The 24481-nt window shown below is 36.2% G+C and overlaps 1 protein-coding gene across 1 annotated transcript in view; it reads left to right on the top strand.

Annotated features, from left to right (window-relative positions):
- Window positions 1–16129, top strand: part of npc1 (Niemann-Pick disease, type C1) — a 30029-nt gene extending 13900 nt beyond the window's left edge. The window contains exons 7-25 of the mRNA XM_067362951.1: window positions 442–527; window positions 800–1167; window positions 1368–1594; window positions 2130–2230; window positions 3117–3219; window positions 3494–3683; window positions 5269–5451; window positions 5675–5789; window positions 6024–6151; window positions 7612–7746; window positions 7983–8072; window positions 8200–8390; window positions 8907–9022; window positions 10103–10232; window positions 11314–11514; window positions 11992–12223; window positions 12414–12527; window positions 13352–13514; window positions 14513–16129. Coding sequence (XP_067219052.1) covers window positions 442–527; window positions 800–1167; window positions 1368–1594; window positions 2130–2230; window positions 3117–3219; window positions 3494–3683; window positions 5269–5451; window positions 5675–5789; window positions 6024–6151; window positions 7612–7746; window positions 7983–8072; window positions 8200–8390; window positions 8907–9022; window positions 10103–10232; window positions 11314–11514; window positions 11992–12223; window positions 12414–12527; window positions 13352–13514; window positions 14513–14592 — 2953 coding nt within the window. The 3' untranslated portion in view covers window positions 14593–16129. The remainder of the gene's footprint in view (window positions 1–441; window positions 528–799; window positions 1168–1367; window positions 1595–2129; window positions 2231–3116; window positions 3220–3493; window positions 3684–5268; window positions 5452–5674; window positions 5790–6023; window positions 6152–7611; window positions 7747–7982; window positions 8073–8199; window positions 8391–8906; window positions 9023–10102; window positions 10233–11313; window positions 11515–11991; window positions 12224–12413; window positions 12528–13351; window positions 13515–14512) is intronic.
- The last annotated feature ends 8352 nt before the right edge of the window (window positions 16130–24481 follow it).

Below are 24481 nucleotides of genomic sequence, written 5' to 3'. Positions count from 1 at the left end.
ACACAAAAAATAATGTCAAAATGCCGGTCTTGGCGAGTGTTCATGTAAACGCAGTCAGTTATGTAAACTGTTGAGAACGAAAACGTATGATTAACAATATAATGGATCTGTGCGTGAGGTCTTAAAATGACAGCAGCCTATACCTGCTGCCAAATTATGAGATAATATTAAAAATATGATAAAATGGCAGTTTTTCCATGGCATTGATAACAAAATTGTGGCCATTGAAAAAGCTGAATGGCTAGTAATTTTGGAAGACCACTAGCCACAGTGACTGGTGAGCAAAAAAGTTAATGTCAAGTCCTGCTTGCATGTAGATGAAAAAAATGTCCAAATAGATAGTAATGGTTTATGATTGTATCAGTCCAGATTTATTTGTTGGTTTATTCATTTATTTATTGGTTTGTTTATTTATTACTTTTGTTGTATATCTCATTGCAGACAGAGGATGGTCACATCTGAATATGGCCCAATTCTTGACAGCAACCAGCCCTACTCCTTGAACTCTGATGGCACAGATTTTGTAGGCATGTAAACAATTTAAAAAAATTAATATTTAAATACTCTATTTTATTATTACAAAGTTATTTTCCTTACATTCTAATCTTTATTATTATTATTATTATTATTATTATTATTATTATTGCAGTTGAGTTTTTTTTGATGCACATTATTTTATACATCTCAAAATCACCTTTAACATCCAACAAAATAACAAAATTAAAAACACCAAAATGATCACTTCTCCACAAAATACACACTTCCTGCAGTCCTCACTGAATATCATCCTTATTCTTAGATGAAGCAACTTGCTGCGAGACGATGGGCGAGCGGTTTGAGAATGCGCTCCGTGTTCTCTTCAGCAGCTGGGGCTCATTGTGTGTGCGGCAGCCCTTAACTGTGATCCTGGTCAGCGTGGTGCTGGTGACGATCTGCTCAGCCGGACTGTCCTACATGAAGATCACCACCAACCCAGTGGAGCTCTGGTCGTCTCCCAGCAGCAGGGCCAGGCAGGAGAAAAACTATTTTGACCAGCACTTTGGACCATTCTTCCGCACCGAGCAGCTCATCATCACCACCCCGTGGAATAAGTCGGGCTCCTTTTCACCCACCACTGGGCCAGACATCAATTTCTCCCCCATTCTGAATATATCACTCCTCCATCAGGCAAGTCAACATGTAGTGCAAGTAGAACTGTGTAAGGCAGGGATCGGCAACCTATGGCACCGTTCTGCGATTGACCAATCAAAATCAAGTATATTTGTTGCATTGTTGTAAATATTTTTTAATCATTCAGTCAATCCTCAGTGCACCATACTCAACTTTTTCTTGTTCTATATTCTTGTACCATCTCTGTTTCCATGTAGGTGTTGGATCTCCAAACAGAAATAGCAAATCTTACAGCTGAATATAAAGGAGAGACGGTGACTCTTCAAGACATCTGTGTTTCTCCACTGGCTCCTTACAATGACAACTGTACCATTCTGAGTGTGTTAAACTACTACCAGAACAGCCATGAAGTCCTGGATCATGTGGTTAAAGATGAATTCTTTGTATACTTTGACTACCACACTCACTTTCTGTATTGTGTCAGGTGAGCTCTACTGTTTTCTCTTTTGGATTAATAGAGTACTGCATTTGATGACATGTTTTTGTAGGCTAACTCTGAAGTTGGCATCACCCTTGTTCCCTCAACAAAAACAGAAATAGATTTTTGGATTATTGCAGAAAATAGGCTCTCTGACCAAAAAAAGTTAATGATTCTTATACGGTTTGTTCGTCATGATATTTTTTACTGCAAGGATGCAATTGTTCTTTTAGAAAATCTTCCCGACTCTAAATTTTTGGAAAAAAATAAAAAATATATATATATATAAATATAAGAAGTAATTAAATAAAACTTTGACTTTGAGACAATGGAACCAGAGGTGCTGAAATGCTTACTGATTTTGGTCTACAAAAATATGCCATCCCTGCACACAGCACTCTATTGTGATTTTTATATTGCTTTTGTTTCCACTAATCTTTGAAAATTAAAAAAGGAATAAACTCACAACGTGCCTTGTTGTTGTTCTGACAATTTTATAGATTGACTCTTAATTTTTCTTATCTTTTGCTTTTGGTCCTAGTTCTCCCACGGCCCTGGATGACACAAGTCCAAAACATGACCCCTGCATGGGTACATATGGAGGCCCAGTTTTCCCCTGGCTTGTTCTTGGGGGATATGAGGGTGAGTTTCACAGAAATAAGCATAAAAAAACAAAAGAACCAAGATGTCTTTGTAATCTCATTCTAAGATTTAAAAAAAAAAATGTTTTGATATTTTCTGCTCACAAAGGCTGCATTTATTTGATCAAAAATACAATAAGAATAGTAATATTGTGAGAATTTTTTTTTCTTTTCAATTTAAAATATTTTTTATGTATCTCTGATGCAAAGCTGAATTTTCAGCATCATTACTCCAGTTTTTAGTGTCATCACATTATCCTTCAGAAATTAATCTAATATGCTGATCTGATTGCGAAACATTTCTTCTTATTGTTATTATTATTAATGTTAAAAATGGTTTGCTGCTTAATATTTTTGTGGAAAGCATAGTAAATGTATATTTTCTGAATTCTTTGAGTAAAGAACAGCATTTGTTTGAAATGACTTTAATGCAACCTTGCTGAATAAAAGTATTCATTTCTTTTAGAAAATCTTGCTGACCCCAGATTTTTGATCTGTAGTGTATATATATATATATATATATATATATATATATATATATATATATATATATATATATATATATATATATATATATATATATATATATATATATATATATATATATATATATATATATATATATATATATATATATATATAAATTGAGAGAGGAAAAAAAAACATAAATGCACAAGTTAATCTGCTCTTAGCTCCCCATTTTATTATCAATGAATGCAGTTTTTTTTTTTTTTTTTGGTTTTGTTCCCTGTAGGCTGTATATATTTAATAGGCTAAACAGAATTATGATACTTGCTCTTTTAGCTTTTTAGCTTTTTTGTTTGTTTGTTTTTAGTGTAACCTTTTTATAGGGCTTATTTTTCAGTTTTGTCCTCTTTCATATATAGGCAATGACTACAACAACGCCACAGCTCTAGTGATCACCTTTCCTGTCAACAACTACCTGAATGACACAGACAAATTAGGCAAAGCTTTGGCATGGGAGAAAGTGTAAGTGTGATGAAGTAAACTGGGCATAGTTTCCCAAAAGCATCGTAAGCTTAAGTTGATCGTAGCTCTGTTTGCCACCAATGGAGCTATGATCAACTTAGGCTTACGATGCTTTTGGGAAACTCTACCCTGGTTAGTAAATCTTACTGTATGAATGAATGAATGGGTGAATATTTATTAAAAATAAAAACGAATTATCTGATCTAGAATGACAACTACTGATTACAAAATATATAATAAGCATTTAGGAGTAACATTATTCATACCTCCACAGGTTTATCAACTTTGTAAAGAACTATAAAAACCCCAACCTCACCATCTCCTTCAGCTCGGAGCGCAGCATCGAGGATGAGATTGACCGTGAGAGCAACAGTGATGTCACCACTATCCTGGTCAGCTACATCATCATGTTTGTCTACATCTCGCTGGCTCTGGGCCACATTAATAGCTGCCGGACCCTGCTGGTAAGACCCTCAGGACTCTCCATTCTGCATGAGGCCTGAAGTCTGAAGGCCCCGAATATACTCGTGGCGAAGTTCTTTTTTGTTTTTCACTTAGAGATATAAAGAAATTTGAAATACCTGAGCAGCAGTACACTGTTAGATAAACATCCCGACGCCACCAATAGTGCTGAGAACGGCGTTTAGATGAACATAAATATTTGCTGTGCTCATAGCAATGTCAAGTCACCTTTATTTATACATCACCTTATACAGTACAAATTGTTTCAAAGCAGCTTTACATCACAAGGCAGATTGTGGATTGGTATAATTCAGATTACTGATGTGGAAATGTTTGAACCAGCTCCGCGATTCAGTACTGCAGCCAAGTCTAGTCAAGTTTATTTATTTAGACCTTTTATACAACAGATTGTTTTAAATCAAGCAGCTTTACAGTATTAAATAGAGGTGCACCGATACTAAATTTCTCATCTGAGACCGATGTCAGATTTTTCTAAATATCTGCCAATACTTTGATTTTCTTAAGGAAAAAATAAGCCTCAAACTGAGTTGCTTCAGAGATCTGTCATGTCATATATAAAATTATCAAAATGCTGACACGTTTTTCCACCCTGTTTTGATTGACAAGGTATAATTAGCTCTGATCATCGGCTGTTTTTAAACAATCGGCCAATGGACAAAAGTAAAAATAATTGCTTTTGCAGATTATTGGGCAATATATTGGTGCATCCCTAATATTACACATGAAAAAACAATGTTGGTGTCTCTTTCAATTAGAATTACACCTTCAATTTCTACTATAAAGCGGCTCTCCGGTGTGATTGCTTTTACACGTGTCTGACTTCGACGGACTGAATGGAAGAAATCAACCAGATATGATTTACATGTGTCAGAACAGAAGGTGGAGCCTTCAAACCTACCTATAATGTAATCAACACGGACCAATGATAGTTCCATGCTGCTTCCAAAAGCAAAATTTTCCAGAAAGTTCACTTGGGCAAGCTGTTTTAAGTTGCCAAAAGGAACAGATTTTGTTCAAAATGACAGCACATAAGTTTGTTCTTTGTTAAGTATATTGGGGCTTTAACACTGGATTACAATTTGTTTTTTGTTTTTTTAATGACGTGCAAAGTCTGATATTTCTTACTTCAGTTGAATATACTGAATATTTTAAACACAAAATTGTATTAATCCTCAGACATTGACATTTAATACAAAAACTTTTGTAGCTTTTCTGACTGCACTTAACCCTGGGTTGTTTTTTTTTTTTGTTTTTTTTTACCCCTTAATTTAAATTTAAATCATGTTGGATTACAATACCCAGGATTAATTGTTAACCCTAGGTAAGTTATAAGTGATGTGAAGCAATTTTACCCAGGGTTTAGAATGACCCAAGGTTAACTATTTCAAGTGTGAAAAGCTCTATTGTGGTTCAAATCTATTTTCTGCCATGTTTACTTTTTCTTTCTTTGTCTTATGTTCTTTTGACTTATGTTTGTATATCTGCTGTTCTTTCACACCTATGAGTGCCAGACCTTGCATATTCTCATCATTTTATTTAAATACTGCATTTGTATGTGTGGTACAGGTGGACTCCAAAATCTCTCTTGGTATTGCCGGTATCCTGATCGTGTTAAGTTCAGTGGCATGTTCGCTGGGTATCTTCAGCTACATCGGCATCCCCCTCACGCTTATCGTCATTGAGGTCATTCCCTTCCTTGTGCTGGCAGTGGGAGTGGACAACATCTTCATCATTGTTCAAACCTACCAGGTGCGTGGTGATGTCTGTACACAGATTTATCTCAAATGTGAAGCATTTTGAGATGTGCTGTGGTTGTTTGTTGATGCCTGTTGACTTACTGCACTACTGTAACTCAGACAAGCATTTTTAGTTCCTAAAAAGTTTGGTTCCGCTTCATCGTTTTTAAGATTGTTGATGGTTGATATTATTTAAGCTCATAAACTGCCAAGTAATACAAATTTGTTTTCTTCAGAGAGACGAGCGAATGCCAGAGGAAGAGCTTCATCAGCAGATTGGTCGTATCCTCGGAGAGGTGGCTCCCAGCATGTTCCTCTCTTCGTTCTCTGAGACTGTTGCTTTCTTTTTAGGTATGTCGACTTTAGACATGTAATTGACCCCTTTACTGGCAGATGGATAAGAAACAGAGTTATGAAATAAATCCTAGTGTTCTTTTTTTTGTTTGTTTGTTTTTTTTCTTGGTATCACCTGAATGTATTGTAGTATTTTTGTTTTAATCTTAAATGTATTGTTTGAGAAATGAGAATCGTTTGATTCTCATTTCCCTTTCCAGATGACAATAGTTTCTATTTACATGTCTACAGGTGCTCTGTCCAGCATGCCTGCAGTGAGGACGTTCTCTCTGTTCGCTGGTCTGGCTGTCTTCATTGACTTCCTCCTGCAGATCAGCTGCTTTGTGTCTCTGCTTGGCCTGGACATCCAGAGACAAGAGGTGAGAGGTCAAAGGTCACACCAGTTCTAGCAGTGGAAGGGATAGAGAATTGAAAAAAATAAAAATAGTCTACACAAAAATGAGAATTTCCAGATTTACTCACCCCAAGGTCATTTATTTGATCAAAAATACAGAAAAAAACAGTAATATTGTGAAATATTATTAAAATTTAAAATAATGGTTTTCTATTTTAATATACTTTAAAATACATATTTTTTTTCTGTAATGCAAAGCTTAATTTTCATCAGCCATTACTCCAGTCTTTTGTGTCATATAATCGGTAGTGTATGTTGTTACAACAGATTTAATTTAAATAAATGCTGCTCTTTTTAACTTTTTTTTTTTTTTCAGGATTCTCTGATGAATAAAAAGTATTTCTTTATAAAAAAAATTAAGCAGCACATTTGTAATAAATCAGCATATTACAATGATTTCTGAAGGATCATGTGACACTGAAGACTGGATTTAATGATACTGAAAATTCAGCTTTGCATCACAGACATAAATTATATTTATATACATAAGTATATTATAATAGAAAACCATTTTAAATTGTAATAATATTTTACAATATTACTGTTTTTTTTTTTGTTTTTGTTTTTATCAAGTAAATGCAGGCTTGATGAATAGAAGAGACTTATTTTGAAAACATTAAAAACAGTAATGTTTCCAAACTTTTGAATGGTGTATGTATGTTTGTATGTATGTTTGTATGTTTGTATGTATGTTTGTATGTATGTTTGTTTGTTTGTATGTTTGTTTGTTTGTATGTTTGTATGTTTGTATGTATGTATGTATGTTTGTATGTATGTATGTATTATTGTATGTATGTATTCAGCTGAAGAGAATAGGGTTTAGAGAAACATTGCAGGATTTTCCTCCATCTAATGCAAGATACAAGTGAATTGTGCTTAATGTAGATTTTTGACCATCCAAAGTCCATATTTAGGCAGCTTCAAAGGGCTCCACAAAAGCCCAGCCGACGAATGGGTATATTAAAAATGTATTTTAGGATGAATTTCAGGGTTAATTCCGATTGGCTGTCAATGTTTTTCTTTCATCAGCTGGAAAAAATAGTTCCAAAAGTAATTCTAATGATATCGTTCCTCAATGCTGTAATCGTTATACTTGTGTTGTGTACTCTACTGTTCTTATATATTTATATTTAAAACTTTTATCGTCCTTGGTGATGAGAAACTGAGAAAAAGTGTAATAGTGAAGTGAATTTTTGAAAATGTATTGCTAATTCACAGCAGCCCATTTTATTTTTTAAATAACTTTTAAATAATAATTTTTTTGAAAGTAGCATGATTAGATTTTTAATATAGTTAGCTGGGAGTAATCAGTCAATGTATTAAAGCAGCAATTTTTTTATGTCAATATGTGAACATGGATGGTCTGAAAATGATTTGAGATGCATACCTTATGTTTTTGTTTATTTTTTGTTTTGTTTTCTCCAGGCAAATCGGCCAGATATATTGTGCTGTGTAAAGTTGTCTGATCAACCACAAGAAAAATCAGAAGGTTGTCTGTTCCGTTTCTTTAAGAAGATATACGCTCCTTTCATCTTAAAGGATTGGGTGCGCCCCCTGGTGGTAGGTGTAAAAGATCAAAACAAAACAGTACAACAGAAATAGTGTTAATCTCGATTTATTTAAATTACACTTGAATGAATTTGTCACAGAGAAGAGGTGACATTGTATTTTATCTGTATGCGTGTTTAATGAGAACTGAACCCTTGACATTGGTCTACCAGTTTACTTAAACATGGCAATGACGAGTTCATCCTCCAGTTCAGTTTTTTTTTTTTTTTTTTGATTCTCATCTACAGGTTGCTGTGTTTGTGGGAATGCTGTCATTTAGTATAGCCGTTGTTAATAAAGTGGAGATTGGACTTGAGCAGACGTTGTCCATGCCTGATGTACGTATATACCATTCTTCACATTGTAGACCCTTGTGTTTCAGACCTTTTTAGTACACATTTGCATATTGAAATTTTGAAGAGGGGGTCATTGTGAACATAAATCATCCCTGTCTCCCTGTCTCAGGACTCCTATATGCTGGATTACTTTGGGAATCTCAGTAAGTACCTGCACACCGGGCCGCCCGTTTACTTTGTGGTAGAGGATGGACATGACTACAAAACATCTGAGGGGCAGAACGCGGTGTGTGGTGGAGTGGGCTGCAACAGCAACTCTCTAGTCCAGCAAATTTATACCGCTTCTCTCTTGAATAACTAGTGAGTGATGCTTTTTGACTCCTTTTCAGTGAGGGGAAGAAAAAAAAAATCATCAATAAACCAGTGTTATTTTAGTATCGTTGACAGTATAATTTTATTAATATTTGGAATTGGGTTTTATTTTTGTGTATTCAAATTTAATTAAAGTTTTAGTTATATAATATAATATAATATAGTTTATTAATTTGATTTTGTTTTAGTTTCAGTTATTTTAGTACATTTAAGTTAAACTAAATGCTTTGGCAAGTTTTACTTGTTAACATCTATGGATATACGAGTATATAAAATAAAAGTATTATTTCAGTTAACATTTATTTTATTTCAAGTAACAAAATTGTTTTTGTGATTTTTGTTTTAGTCAACTATATTAACCTTGCCATAAACGCATAGTTTTTTGCTTTATTTTATTAATCCTTTAAGTGTAGGCAATTGCCAGAAATGTTGCAGACTTTACTGACTGCTTTTAGTTTTTGACTAACATCTGTCAGATCAAGTAATATTTTGTCGCAATTTCAGTACTAAGATCAGTAACGTTCCGTCATCATGGCTGGATGACTACTTTGACTGGGTGAAGCCGCAGTCGTCCTGCTGCAGATATTATAACACCACAGGAGCTTTCTGCAATGCTTCAGGTAAACCATTATCCACCGAATCAACAGAACCTTGACCTCCACTGCTCCAGAGGACCTTTATGCAGGGTGCTGCTTGTTAGTTATTGCATTTTGAAATCCATTTCTACTGTACAGATCACACTGTTCTTGGGTCTTTGAACTGACTCTTTGCAAATAGATTTGGATGGAAATCATTTGTGAAGATATATGTGTTTATATCATCACAATCAATAAATTTTTCAGTATCAAACTGATTTTTAACTGGATAGTTCACCAAAAAATAATAAAGTGTTTTACGGTGTGTTCACACTTGTAGTTCAGTTCTCTTCGTTCTTTTGGTCCGGACCAAAAAATATGTTATATATATTCCTGGTTTGGTTAGTTCACACTGTCATTTTTAACACTGAACCTAAAGATATAAAGTAAAATGGCTTTTTATGACATATATTTTGTGAAGAAGCTTACCGAACATCCAAATCATTGTTGTGCTGGGCTTGGCTAAACACACTCATCATATGTGCGTATACTACCAGCTGAGAACTCATGAAGAGCTTATAAAATGATATCAGGAATTCCTCTAACACACACAAATGAAGATCTGCTGCAAGAAGACACAGTTCTGATGCCTGTACTGAGCTGTAAAGGGAAACATTGTGTCCATGATGAGAAAAATCTGGTTTACTTGAGCATTCTGTCCTTTTTAGGGTCGCATCTTGTGACATCACATCCTGTGTTTGGTTTATTTAGATGTCTTTGGTCTGTGTTGTTCATATTTCAGTCAAACTGCACCAGAGTTTGTTTGGAAGCAGATCAAGACCCACTTTTTTAGAGGTCTCGGTCCCGTTGTTTTGTCCGCACCAGGGTTCAGATGGCAGCGTTCACACTTATTCAAATGATCCGTGCTAACAGAGCAATTGAACCAAACCTGCCAAGTGTGAACACACCCTTACTCTCCTTCAAACCTGTTTGACTTCTGTTGAACAAACGGTAGTGACAGGATTTTTATTTTTGGATGAACTAATGTTTTTAAGTGTTTTTAACTAATGCTTTTATCACTGTAACTTAATTATGATGTTTTTTTGTTTTTTTTTCCCCAATCAGTGGTGAGTGATCTCTGTGTTCACTGCAGACCTATGAGCGCTACTGGGAAACAGAGGCCGAATGGTACTGAATTTATGCACTTCCTTCCCATGTTTCTCTCAGACAACCCAAATATCAACTGTGGAAAAGGGTAAGTTTAATTTTTTCTGTTGATCATGATTGCCATCCAATACATGCCATCTGTTTAGTGACAATCTGATGGATATTGTACACAAAAATCGTACATTTTTGCTGAAATCGCAAGCCCTGATTGGCTGAATAATGCATTTTTCAGGGTTTAGGGTGCAATTGGGTTTTTTACAGGCAAGCCTAGAAACAAAGAAACAAAGTTGTGAACAGTTAGCAAATAGGCCATGATTCCACCAAAGCATTTTTTCCAGCGGCTAACGTGGTTTTCAATGGGAACGCCACGTCTTTTTTAAACGGCAGGAGCGTAATGAGGTGCTCAGCGTCAGCGTTTTTTACCTGTTGCCTCGAGTTGAAGAATGTTCAACTTTGAGTAATCTTTTTCGTCCAATCAGAGTGGAGGAGAGGTGGGACAAATACAACGCCAACTGTCACAACGTTCTTGCTGTACAATGACGACAACAAGCGGAGAACGGAACAAAATGGATGGGGAAATTAATATTGCTGGTCTCCATACATACATACATAGCAAGTACTCTACATTGTGTCGACATTTTTAGTTTGAAACTAATTATCTGCGAAATCAGTTACAAGTAACAGTGCCACGGATATTCCGTATCATGGCAACAAAGCGTCTCAACTGAAAAAAACGTGCTGTCGAAGCACTCACAGCTAGGTGTTTTCAGCAGAGCGTCCAGGGTTTTCAGCTGGCTAAAAATGCTTTGGTAGACACGTAACCTAAGTGTGTGGTAGCGGTAAACTGGATTTTCACATACACAACTCTATTCCACTTCACATTTCTGTCAAATATCTAGTACTTATTATTTTTAAACACTTGTTGGCAGAAATTCTGATCGCAAAATCTACACGCATCTCTGCTAATTTTTCTGTATTTGTTCAGGAGTTTGTCAATTGACACTTCTGCCCCTGCATTATTTGAATTTATTATAAGACTAACATTACTTTAGATTATTCACTTGAAGTGCTCTGTGATATTTAGTTGTTATGGGTTCAGCTCAGGAAAAAAAAAAAAAAAGTTTTGGAAACCCTGTTGTGAGTAATAACTTATTTTCTTTCCTGTGCAGTGGTCATGCTGCCTACGGCACTGCTGTGGATCTCAAAGAGAACAACACTGATGTAGGCGCCACATACTTCATGACCTATCACACCATCTTAAAAAAGTCAGCTGACTACATTGACGCCATGAAGATGGCACGAGAGCTTGCAGACAACATCACGCAGGCCATCAAACCGCATGACAAGAGTTACCGTGTCTTCCCTTACAGGTAAACTTACCTTGATCAAGTCTACCCAAGATACATTGTATTTTCAAGGTGCCACCAGGCTAAACCATCCTTACTGTTGAGCCCTTCACATGAACTTGAAAAATGATCCATGAATTAAAGATCCCTACACTTTCTTTGACTCTGCTGCTATTTTATCACAGTTAAAGTCACATGGAAAGTTTGGGAAAGCAAAGATAATCTTAGTAACCTACTTCCATAAAGGGTGTTGTAATTGTGCAAATGTATCCTAAACATAAAACTCTCTGAATGCACACAAGTGTGTCCTCCTCATGAGAGTCGGTTATGTAGGGCTTTCCTCTTTTTGTTAGGGCTCACAGCTCACATTTTCTTCAGAAAATGTACATATTTAGTTATTGTTATGTAATAAATACTTAATGTATTAAACTGACAATCTTATTTAAGTCAGCATGGCCCATGACCCATTTGTACATTCCTTTTTTTCCCCCCCATGGACAGTATATTCTACGTCTTCTATGAACAGTACCTCACTATCATCTATGACACTGCCTTTAACCTCGGTGTGTCATTGATGGCCATCTTTGTGGTGTCTACGGTGCTTTTGGGCTTCGAGCTGTGGTCTGCAGTGCTGGTGTCCTTCACCATTGCCATGATCCTGGTCAACATGTTCGGAGTCATGTGGCTGTGGAATATCAGCCTCAATGCCGTCTCATTGGTCAACCTTGTCATGGTGAGTTAACAATAAATAGTGTTTTGTGGGATCGCGAATACACGTCTGTTAACGTTTTGTGACTGGAACCTACTGTAATGTACAATATTAGAAGTGCTTGTTTTCAACAACTACCAGCAAAAATCTGCATACGTAAATCTTTATGGACAAATGTTTTGTCTAATGTGTTGTTTATTTATTTATTTTGTAGAGTTGTGGCATATCAGTGGAGTTCTGCAGCCATATAGTGAGGGCTTTCTCTGTCAGTACCAGGAGCTCGAGGGTGGAGCGGGCGGAGGAGGCGCTGGCACACATGGGCAGCTCTGTGAGTCGTGTTTCCTACTGCTGGAGAAATGTGACCTACACAAACATACACAAACTACATAATGAGTAGGGCTGAGAAGATACACCTTTCTTCCATTTCAATACTATCATGATACTTGGGTGCTGATATGTTATGTATTGCTATTTTTAAGAATCACAATTCTACAATTATCGCGATTCGATATTGCCATATAATATGATTTTTAACTTAAGACCATGGGGAAAAGTTGAATGATACACTTATACATGATGGTGACGGTTGTATATCCGTAGATGTCTCTCCGTCCGCCATTTTTCACTTTCTCATGTCCACTAGGAAGAGATATGACGTCATGTCTTACTCACCAATGCAACATATACCACACTCTCAGGACTTAATGCTAAGGATTTTTTTTTCTGTGGCCTGGTCATTTTGTAAAGTAAACTGTCGGTAATAAAATAAGAACAAATAATAATTTAATGAGCAATAGCACAAATACAATAGAACAACTGCTTTTATTTTATTATTATTAAGTCTAACAGTAATTTTCATGGATAGAAAATGAATAATCAAATGTAAAATAGCACTGCATAGTCTTCACTGTATATATTAAATATAGATTGAATAACTTTTGTAACTTTAATAAGGGATTAATCAAGAGCAGTGAGTGATTTCTTTTTTTTTTTTTTTTTGTCCTCTGTTGTTTAACATTAAAACAAAGTCAGCATTAGGTTTATTTGGCTGCTGTCACTTTTAAGAGCTGCACAGATACAATATACTGTTACACATGTGTTTTTTTTTTTTTTTTTTTAAACACTTTCTAACACACTGATCTGGCTCCGCAGGTGTTTAGCGGCATCACCCTCACTAAATTTGGTGGGATCCTGATTCTCGCCCTGTCCAAATCCCAGATCTTTCAGGTTTTCTACTTCCGCATGTATCTTGCAATTGTCCTGCTAGGAGCCTCTCACGGCCTCATCTTCCTGCCTGTATTACTCAGTTATGCAGGTAAATCACTACATTTTAATATTCACAATTTGTCTTAAAGGAATCGTTCACCCAAACAGAAACTTGAACACAACCCGTCAAAATAAAAGTTCAGTTTAACTTGAAGAAATTGTGACAGAGTTACTATTGTACAGTAGAATGTAGTTCTCAAAGTAGTAGAAGTAGTAATAATATATATATATATATATATATATATATATATATATATATATATATATATATATATATATATATATATATATATATATATATATATATATATATATATATATATATATATATATATATATATATATATAACTTTAAGGAATAACTTCCATTTTTTTAATTTTATCAATAAACCTCTATTGTGCAGCACTTTGTTTGCCTAAAAAAATAAAAGGGATTGTTAAATTTTCATTTGATTTAACAATTTGATTCATCTTTTAAAATGTAATGTTTTGAGCATTCATTTGATTACCACCGTTTTTGAGAATACATTGGTATTAAATCATAAATGCAGAACAATTAAAACAGACAACACAGAATTTCTGAAAAAAGAAAACCTTTCATAGGGCTGTATTATTGTTAAAAAAAAAAAAAAAAAAAAAAAAATTGTTCGTTTTATGAATTTAGTTCATGCTTTTTAAGAATTAAAATTTAAATGAAACCATTTAAACCAGTAAATTACATTTTAGGTCCTATGAAACTAAAACAGACTTTTAATAATTTGTTAAATTGTATTAGTTCCATGATTTCAATGAATTAATTTTGAGTACTTTAATTTTTTTACTAATTTTTTGTGTGTTCTGGATTCTGCTTTGTTCCATTTAAATTTTCTCCATTCAGTTTTAATGGTTAAATTAAATTTAATTTCATAAGGCCCTAGATTTATGAAGCCATATGAAGCTTTCTAAACCAATATATAAGCTTTTGTGATTTTAAAGGAATAGAAATTATGAAAATGTCTTTAATTTGATGAAAGAAGTTCTAAAAGGTTTTTTTTTTTTTTCCCACAGGCCCATCTGTAAATAAAGCAAAAGTCATGGCTGCTCACAACAGGTTTGTGGGTACAGAGAGAGAGCGACTCATCTACTAACGGCTCTGTGACGCTGAATGGCAGTGGACTACGCCAGCTTTACATTTTCATGTTACACGTATAGGAACAAACTTAACTCAGGACTCTCCTCTGGGTGTACAGAAGGCCTCTTTTACACAGCTTTTCCTTTCAACATCCACCAAATAAACCTAAACTCTGAAGGACAGACTTGGAAGATCCTTTCAGTATTGAAATGATTCAGTAAGGAGAGTGTATGTGGAAGAGACAACAGTCATTTCCTTGAATGTGTGTAAGCATCCAAGCAAGCTCTAACCTCATGTAACGCTGCAATCATTGCGGTAAACCAACCAAGACAACAAAGGAGACAAAAGTAACAAGAGGGCAACATGTTTGTTTGTTTGTTTGTATGAATGCGTGTAAGAAATGTGACTAATCATTTTTATTTATTTGTGTGTATTCCTTTTCATTTTTCTGTTAGCATATTTAATTTAAGTAGCTAAATTCACAAATAATGAAAGAACGGCCAACAATGAGCCATGATGGACAATCACTTGATGTATTGTGATGCTATGACAAGAATCACGTCTTACACAGACGACTAGCAGTTTACTGCTAGAGCTACCAGAACTGTGTGGATTTCAGGCAGTAAAACAACTTTAGTCTTAGTTAATTAACAAAGTTGGGAAAATGAGTTGCAGTGGGAAATAATAAACGTTACTTTCTTTCTTTTTTTTTTTTTCTTTTTTTTTTTAAATGTTTACTTACAAAGTTGTGCTGTTCTGCATTAATTAGCATTGACATGCTAAGAAAGGGAGTGCTAGCATTAATGTAGTGACTTTAGCCACTAGGCTAACCTGAGGTTTAATTAACCAAAACACAAGTGTACACTTTGGCGTTGCTGTTTGGTTTAAACACACGTTCCTTGGGATTTGCCTGCTTAATTCAGTTACTAACACAATGTAGCTTCAGAAAGGCTGCTAAACATGTTTGGTACCTCATAAATGTGGTTGGGGAACACTCAAAGTATGCCTGGGGCAAAAATGCGTTGGCGTACTAATAAATGGTTATTTTTTATGAAGATGGGTTGGGATTGATGTGGACTGTGGGCATGATGTGATTATTTAAAAATATTTCACTGTTAGGGGTTGGCAACATTATGACGACCGTATCCATGTTTTTTGTTTTGTTTTTTCCCCTTTTTTTTTTTTTTAAAGCTAGATTATGTACATCTCATTAATGTAACGTCAGTCTAATGTTTGTGCTTTATGGGTAACAGTCCTTGAATTTTTGAAATAAAGATACTAATTTGTAATAAATGGAAATAGTTTCATTTGTTTGTGCTTGTGTCCACCCTTGTGAAAAAGTACACTTAAGCATACTTTTAAAAAGACATAATATTAGTCACCATGAAATAAAAACTGACTTTTTTATTTTATATATAGAATGTTGCAGTGTTTATTTATTTATTTTTAATTAATGTGCACTTATCAATTTTATTGTTTTTGGCATTTCATTAATACTGGGGCGTTACCCGCAGTACAGAGTTCACATGCGTGATAGAGAGTGTACCATGAGAAGACGTTAATTAATGCTGTTTTTATTTTTTACATAATTTTTAAACTGATCGTTAATCTGTATAATCATGACATTGAGAAAGCAAGTGAGAAAGAATAAATAAATGCATGCATTTGTGTGTTGTAAAAAGAAATGTGTGTATGTGTGGGGGATGGGGGAGAAGAAATCTGATTGGTTAGTTTAGTTTTGTTTAATTGCCTTTTTTTTTTTTTTCACACATGAAAAATGATATTACAGATAATTAATATTTACCACGTTCACACTGTCAGTTTTTGGGATTGACAACCGCATTTACTTACAGGTGTGAGTCTTGAAATTTCCCATTCACACAGAAACTGAACTCAGTCAAGCGCGCATTCTCTTACTAGTAACCATAACGATATGGCATTATTTTACTGCCAAATGTCAAGAGCGCATAAATGTAATGCGCGAGCGCGAAACTCTGCTGGCGCACGGATTTCCTTTGCTCTCACACAAAACTGGACGCGCACTCTCAAATATACAGTGCTCTCTTTTGAACTGCCTATCCTCTTGCTCAGATATTGCATGTGCGCTCAAACTGTGTCCTGCGCACTCACGAATCTCTCCGTGCTCTTGCACTGGAAATTAATCTCAAAAGTTATCAACCAATCAGAATAGACGACTGATCGATGAAAATGCTACGTGGAATCTTATTGGCTGAGAGTGAACTGTGCCTGGAATTCTTTCAACAAAGATGGATATTTAATTTCTTTACAATTTAATAATATTTAATAATATTAATGAAATGTAGGCCTATCTTAGAAATGGCTTGGAATGAGGCGCTTGGATGATTTCTATATTAATAAGCTTGTTTGTCTAACTGCATCACATTACAGGTTAAACCTCACTGAATGATTTATGAAAAACCATCATATTAGCCAAAATCATGGACCAAAACATTAAATTAAACATTAATTTAAAACAAAATATTAAACAACTAATTTAATGTTATAAATCAGTATATTTAGAAATGTGTAAAATGTTATAAATTAGCCTATTAAAAATATTTATTAATTTAAATGAATTCATTACAATATCGTTTGAAATGAATGAAGACTTGTTTCGTCCAGTGTTTTTTGAATTTAAACAAGGTGATTCCTAAAAGGTGGTCCACCTAAAACAAGGTGGATATCGTAAAAATCAGCTCACAAAAAAGGATTAGGATGTTTCTTTATAGCAAATACACTCTTTCAACCTATTGCTAAGAGCGGACCACGAACCAGCGATCGATGCAGAACAAGCAGGCTATCAACTGCTACCACATGATATGACACTATCTCGCTTCTGTTATACTAGGGACGATTTCTCATTTTGGAAATATTACTTAAAGCTTGTGTTCAGTTATTTACTAATGTGAAAGGTATAAATAAGTTGAATATTCATAGAATGGGTAGGTATTGCTGAACATGAAATCTTAGCAATTACATTAAGATAAAGAGGTGCAATATTTAATTAATATGTTGTTGGATGAAAATATCCACAAAGTTATAGGCTATCTATTGTACATATAGGCAATCCTTTGGCTAAAATGATCCGTGCTGAATTGGTCTGGTCTGACTCGGTTTACCATTGATTGGGTGAAAACCATTCATACCTACTGTCTGTGGAAATCATGGGCGTGACTCATTATACTATAGAGTACCTCAGGGATGACGCATTTTTGTAGGCAAAACCCGGAAGCGAGTTAGCATTTTAGGGCTTCCGGTTCCAACGCCGTAAAGTCTATTTTTTACATTTTGAGGAAGCTTGGTGGTGACGACATTGATCCGCGACCATGGTGTGCTGTAGTCCGTTTATAGCCTACTGTTAGCTTTTTATATCTGACAACTTTATTTAGGCTTCAAAATGTATAAATGTTGTTTTAACTTGTAAATATTATCTTGATAGACAAAACGTGTAAGTGTCATAACCCTTTGTTAAACATAGAGCTTATTCTCTGTGATTTTTCAAAAGTCTATGGGAAAAATGCATAGGCTTTCAACCGAGGGAACCCGTGCACCGCTAACTTCTGGGTTGGCCTACAAAAACACGTCACCCCTGAGGTACTCTATAGAGACAGAGCGCATTTAGTGTAATCTGAAAACCACGCCCACCGGGGGGAAAACAATCCAACCATCTCCATTGACTTTGTATTGTGTGAGGCTGCCTCCTTGTCTTTTCTGACTTATGACAAAAAAAAGAATGCCTAAAAGCTGCTGTGTGACAAGGTGTACAGCTAACAAGCTAAAAAAACCAGAAATAAGTTTTCATAAGCTGTCGACCCCAAAAACGAATGTTTAAGGACACAAAAGTGGATACAGGCAGTGAGACAGAGCACAACGGTCATATTACTATAGGAAACATTTGTTTTTTGGGGTCCAGCGCTTATAAAAACCTATTTCTGTTTTTGTTTTTGTTTTTTAGCTTGTTAGCTGTACACCTTGTCACACAGCAGCATTTAGGCATTGTTCTGTTTTTGTAATATGTCAGAAAAGACAAGGAGGCAGCCTCACGCAATACAAAGTCAATGGAGACGGTTGGATTGTTCCAAAAATCTGCGCTTTTCATACACACTAAAACGCCATTAAATAGGGCGTCATTGTCGGATTTTCGCGCGTTTTTTTTTTTTTTTTTTTTTTTTTACAGCGTTTGTAATCACAACGGCTTATTTTGTGGCGCAAATACTGTTTAAAACGCCGCATTTGACGCCGTTTGACTGTAAACGCGATTAATCTATAGCGTAATTCTGAACCTTTTGGCTTGCCATAACTGTGTATTTGAGAGCGCGCGTCCAGTTTTGTGCGGGAACAAAGGAAATCCGCACGCGAGCAGAAAGTAAATTTGGCAGTAAAATAACGCCATACTGTGTGAACGTAACAAATAAGTTACAAGACTGACAACCGTATTCTGCTGCTGTGTGAACGTGGCCAATGTTTAAAACAGACTCAAAATAAGTAAACGAACTTTAAAACAGCTAAACTTGAAAAAAGTTCTGTGTGTAGCCTACCCTGAGATAAAATCCTGCAGTCGCCCCTGACGCTGACAAAGACGTTTGCAAGCTTTGTTTCCTAGCTACACTGAATTTAAGGTAAATATCAACCTCATCCAGCGCTGTACTTGTTTTCTTTAAGTATGCCGTTCCTATTTCGGTGTGAGAAAAGTTGTAAACGATTCAGTGCGTGAGTGAACGGTCCGAATCAAACCGAATCATGAACAGTTTGACTAAGAATGAAGATTCTCGACTGGTAGTTTTGATTCTGAACATTGATAGAAAAAAAAAAAAAAAAAAAAACATGCTTGCCAAAATCTGCACTGTCAGACAAAGAATTGATCAACTATTTTATACTTTGTCACACCAGGATAGCGAGGCCCTAGGTAGTTGCAGTTTATTCCAATGAAGTACTCGGCAAATGTGTTGTTTTCATTTTAACCGTGCGATGGCGCCAGATATTCTTTAATTGGTAATGACAAACGGAGACATAGGCCTAATGAATCAGTGCCCAACGCTATATCCATGCTGACCTACTTCTCACATCTGTGGATACATTACAAATGCATTTATTAACATTTATGTTTTTGCATAGCTTTTATGATGTGTCAGCACAATCTTGTGTCAACACTAAATTATGTTTGCTGTGCACACAGTCCAGGAGAGCATTAAATGGCTTTGGAAAAACAGAATTATGTTAAAGCACATTCTAATAATACTGACAAAAGAACAGTATTTGAGTAGAAAAGCTATGACAGTATCTGACCTGAGATGACTGCCACTTAAGAGTTGTTGTTATACTAGCTGCCAATTAATCTTTTATTAACATGTTTCTTTCTTGCATCATGTGGTGGAGAGACAATAAAATATTGATTTCCTCTGGTTTAGGCTGGCAGTAAATTTAGGGTTCTCATTTTTTATGTAAGCATTTTGGATCGTCCCTTCTGAGACCCGCACTAGCCAACAGTAGTAGACAGAAAGTGAGGTGTTTAGCTTATGTTTCTGTATTGAAAAAAATTAAATGAAATCAGTTCACATTACAAAAGTGCTGAGTTTTGTTCAAAAGGGTGTAGGAGTCTTATATCTACCTCCCACTATATGACCTTGGCAATTTTTTGACCTTACAGTTTCAAGCCAGCATTCTTTTTCTTGTCTTTTTTCCTTTATGCATTCTTGCACTCTTTCCAAAAATGCCTGGAATTATGCTATTAATAAGATTGTAACAAAACCAACATTATTTTGTTCTTCTGCAGTGTATTTGGGCAATGAAATGCACTGTCACTGTGAAAGATTCTACTGGTGTTAAAGAAGAACACGCAGCTTACGCAATACAGCACCATATTTTGCAAACTTACAATTTCAAGTTTCAGTTCTGTCACAAAGGCCCTATAGTTTGAAACAAAGTCAAAATTTAAAACAAACTGAGTCATTCTTTAAAAAAATAAATAAATAAATAAAGTGTGAAAGCTACAAATATTAAAATAAAAATCACCCTCTGCTCCTAACCTTCCCAAAATAGTATATAAAAGGCCAGTTTTACCTATAGGTTTAATCTAGACACTTAAAAAACAGCATTATTTGTACTTGTGCTTTTATCTCTATTTTTAACCAGTGATTCAAAATGTGTTTTCCTTTTCCAGTTCTTAAATTGAATTGAACAGAATTAGGCACTTGTAATGCGGGGCCAGTCGATTTCACAGCGCCATCAATAAATAAGCATCTGGAATTCAGTGTCTTCTTTTTGCGTCATTGGCTCACAGTTACTGGGGTCATTTGACAGGAGAACAGGCCACGAGTGGAGAGAAAGGAACTGGATAGCCATTAACATAGCCATCTCAAGTGCAGGAGCCCAGGATCAGATTCGTCGGCCCAACCGCAGTGCTTTTTCGTGAAGCGAGTCTGTGTCGTTTCATTCAGAGCCACCTCTGGCCAAACTTCACAAGGCCACATTCAATTAGGCCCATTGAAAAAGCTTTCAAGCACTTCCTTGTTTACAAACTGCCTTATAAAGACACATGGAGCGGAACCAAGAGGGTAAAACTTAGTCACCGCAGCCAGAGGAAGAAGATAAATTGCCACCTCAGCCAAAATTCCAACCATTTGAAAAGGAAGTGAAAGGACGCATACCTTGACTATTTACACATATTTCTCCACAATGAGAGTGACCAATGTGTGTCCAGGAAAGATTCTGGAATTTCAAATCAGGAAAGGGCTTTTATTGCAGGCTGAAGGGGGAATTAGTTGGTGAATGGGGTGGGCTAAGCTACGCACATCGTGTCCGCGGTCAGGCCCATGTCTTTGTTTTTATTGCTGCATGAGACTGGTGTGACCGGGCCTTGTTTACCTTGGAACTGTGTCAGAATTCACTCTCCGCTTGAAACCCTTCCTCTCGATTGCATCAGAGCTATGGGAACAACATTTTCAGAGCCCGTCTGATGTTTTGGCTGCTGCTCTGAAATTCTTATTACAAACTATCAGGGACTCGTGTACTGTTGTTTATGTATTTTTCCAAGAGCTGTATTTCAGTTCATATTCTGACAGATACACCACAAATAGCTTTTAGCATTTAATTAGAATAATGTGTAAGTGTGTGTGTGGATTAATTCAAATGAAATGTCTGGTCTTTCTAGCATATTTAAATCCTTTAAATCAAAACACCTTTGACTAATGTACATGGTTTACTTTTTGTTGTAGTCATTTAATGGGCAAAAGGAAAGCTATCAGCAGACTTTTAGTGCTGATGAAATCGGCCCATAACATTGAACAATGGAGTGTTTGCTCACCTGTCAAATAACAGACATAATCTCTGCAATATGTGTCAACATCAGCTGGCCACTCGTGATAAATAGACATTATATTTTCCTTTCTAGAAAAGAGATATTTAGTGATAACAGTTTGTTTCTTAAGAAAGCAAGTGGAGATTTGTATTAAAGTTTGTGAGTGAATGAGTGCAGATAAAATAGTGAGGTTGTTGAGGAAGTTCAACTGATATCACACCAGTCTAAGTTGAACTAACAGATTCAAATGTAGGGCCCTATCCCAAATGGCCCAGTTCATGTGCACTTGATGTTTTGCGAGATTACAATAGCCACCATCTGTGCATGTCACAAGCATCGCCTTGGCCTGTCGATGTGAACTTATGCTGAGCCTAAACTAAGGTGAGCTTTGCAGCAGACTTCTACCCAACAGATAAAGGCCCTGTACCAAATGGCACCCTAAACACTTGTGGTATTCCTACAAGTCCACACTTTGGTGACATAATGCCACTTTGGCTGTCGAGAAGAAATCTGCTGCAGTTCTCGCACCAAGTGCGCATTGAGGATGCATATTGACTGCAAATGGGGTGCTCGTGAACATTGAAAACTAAAATTACAAATGGGACACCCTACGTTCTCGTGCACTTCACGATCACATGCACATGGTGGCCATTGTAAGTTCACAAGACTGTATATGAAGTGTGCCATTTGGAACAAGGCCAAAGTGGCATTGAATCATGTGGACTTTGAGAAAGACTGCAACGGCTTTGGTCCTGTCCCAAATGACACTCTAATCTCTCATTGTCTTCCTCCAAATCCACATACGTAACGCTGCTTTGACTGCTTTTCAGATTCAAGACACACAACGGCCGCAAATTGCACACTACTGAGCACCCTTTTGAAACCCAAAATGACAAATAGGACACGCTAATAGCAAGGGTTTCCAACCCTACTCTTGGACACCTATTGTCTTGCCGAGTCCTGCAGTTCAAACCCCATTCAAAGACCCCTGAACAAGCTAATCACAGTCTTCAGAGTTACTTGAAAATCACAAGCAGGTGTGTTGAAGCACGGTTGGGATTGAAGTCTGCCGAAGGGTAGCTCTCCAGGAGCACGGCTGCCCTAACATCTTCATGGACACATGCATGCAACAGCCATTGTAAGTCTGCAAGACTACAAGTGCACATGAAATGTGCCATTTGGTACAGGGTCTAGCTCGGCTTCATCCAGCATGTATACAGGTTAAATCTGTCAACAATGGTCCTTGGCACTGGCTGGCATTGTGTGGCCTACAAATGACACACAACGTGTATTTAATCCTTCTATTATTTAATTGCGTAGACCAGAGGTGTCAAATCCTACTGAAGGGCCACTATCCTACAGAGTTTAGCTTTAATCCTAATTAAACACCAGAACCAGCTGATCAAGGTCTTCAGGATTACTAGAAAGTTCCAGGCAAGTGTTTTGGGGCAGGTTGCTGCTACTCTGCAGTACATTGAGCCTCCAGGAGCATGACTGGACTCCCCTGACTTTGCGAAAACCTGCTATTGCTCGATTAGAATGTGTAAATGTGTGTCCTAAGTCCAAAGCATACTTTGTCTGTGTTCCACTCTGTCTTGCGTACAGTGTCTGATGTTATTTTCAGCATCAGCTCAGTCTGTTGATGTCCACGCAGATCTTTTTTTTTAGCAGAGTGTCCTAAAGAGAGTCCTAAAATAGAAGATGCCACAATAGTGTGCATGCATTTTCTACTAATATACTTTGTTAGGTCAACTACAGTCATAGCAACAGATTCAAGAGAATAGTGCTGAGCAAGTTAAATTTGGTTAAACGTTTGACAGGTGTTTCGCTATGCCTGAATAACAACACTCTACAGCACAGACTTTTGAAGGTGATCTCTTACTTCAACATTTACATATGTAATGGGACCACACACTTGCAATGCATTGGCCTAGTATTCATGTTTGCAGTCATGTTTTATTTTAGCATGAGTGTGAAATGTGTTACTGTCGAGTCGCCTGTGTTCATCTAGGAGTTCATAGATGAACTGGACCATCATGTGCATGGATAAATGGGAAAGAGTAGCTAATCGACCCAGAATAACCAGTACATTTACCTGGCTCAGGTTTATGGTTTGATGAAGGATTGAAAGTAGCATTAGGTAATGCCATTGGCATTTTCGTGAACTTGATTCTTGCAGTTACTGATTGCCATGGCACTAGAGATGAGGTGTAACATTTGTAGTGGTGAAACGCAAGTAGTGCAGCATTGTTGTAGATACTCACAGGGAATGTGACGGATACACGTGAAGAGGGAATAGAGCTCGTACAGAGGGTCAGTTGAGGAATAGACTGTATCTCCTTACATTGTGGAGTGTGAATTAGCATATCTGAAAACTTTGGAGTCAGAATGCACTAAGTCTCATTGGAGTTAAGCTATCTGATATTTTAGCATCAATTAAGTGAAAACATGTAAAGTAGTAGAACATTCTTCTGAAGTTAGAAGCATTGACAAAAATTAACATTCGACAAGGATCAAATGAGTAAAAATTAGCTTTAGTATGTAAATTTGGTTTATATTAAAGAAAACATCAGTTGTGACTAAAGAC

The sequence above is a fragment of the Chanodichthys erythropterus genome, chromosome 16, assembly GCF_024489055.1.
Source record: "Chanodichthys erythropterus isolate Z2021 chromosome 16, ASM2448905v1, whole genome shotgun sequence".
NCBI classification, from domain to species: domain Eukaryota; kingdom Metazoa; phylum Chordata; class Actinopteri; order Cypriniformes; family Xenocyprididae; genus Chanodichthys; species Chanodichthys erythropterus.
Note: the sequence above shows the minus strand (reverse complement) of the source record. Positions and strands in the feature narration are given on the sequence as shown.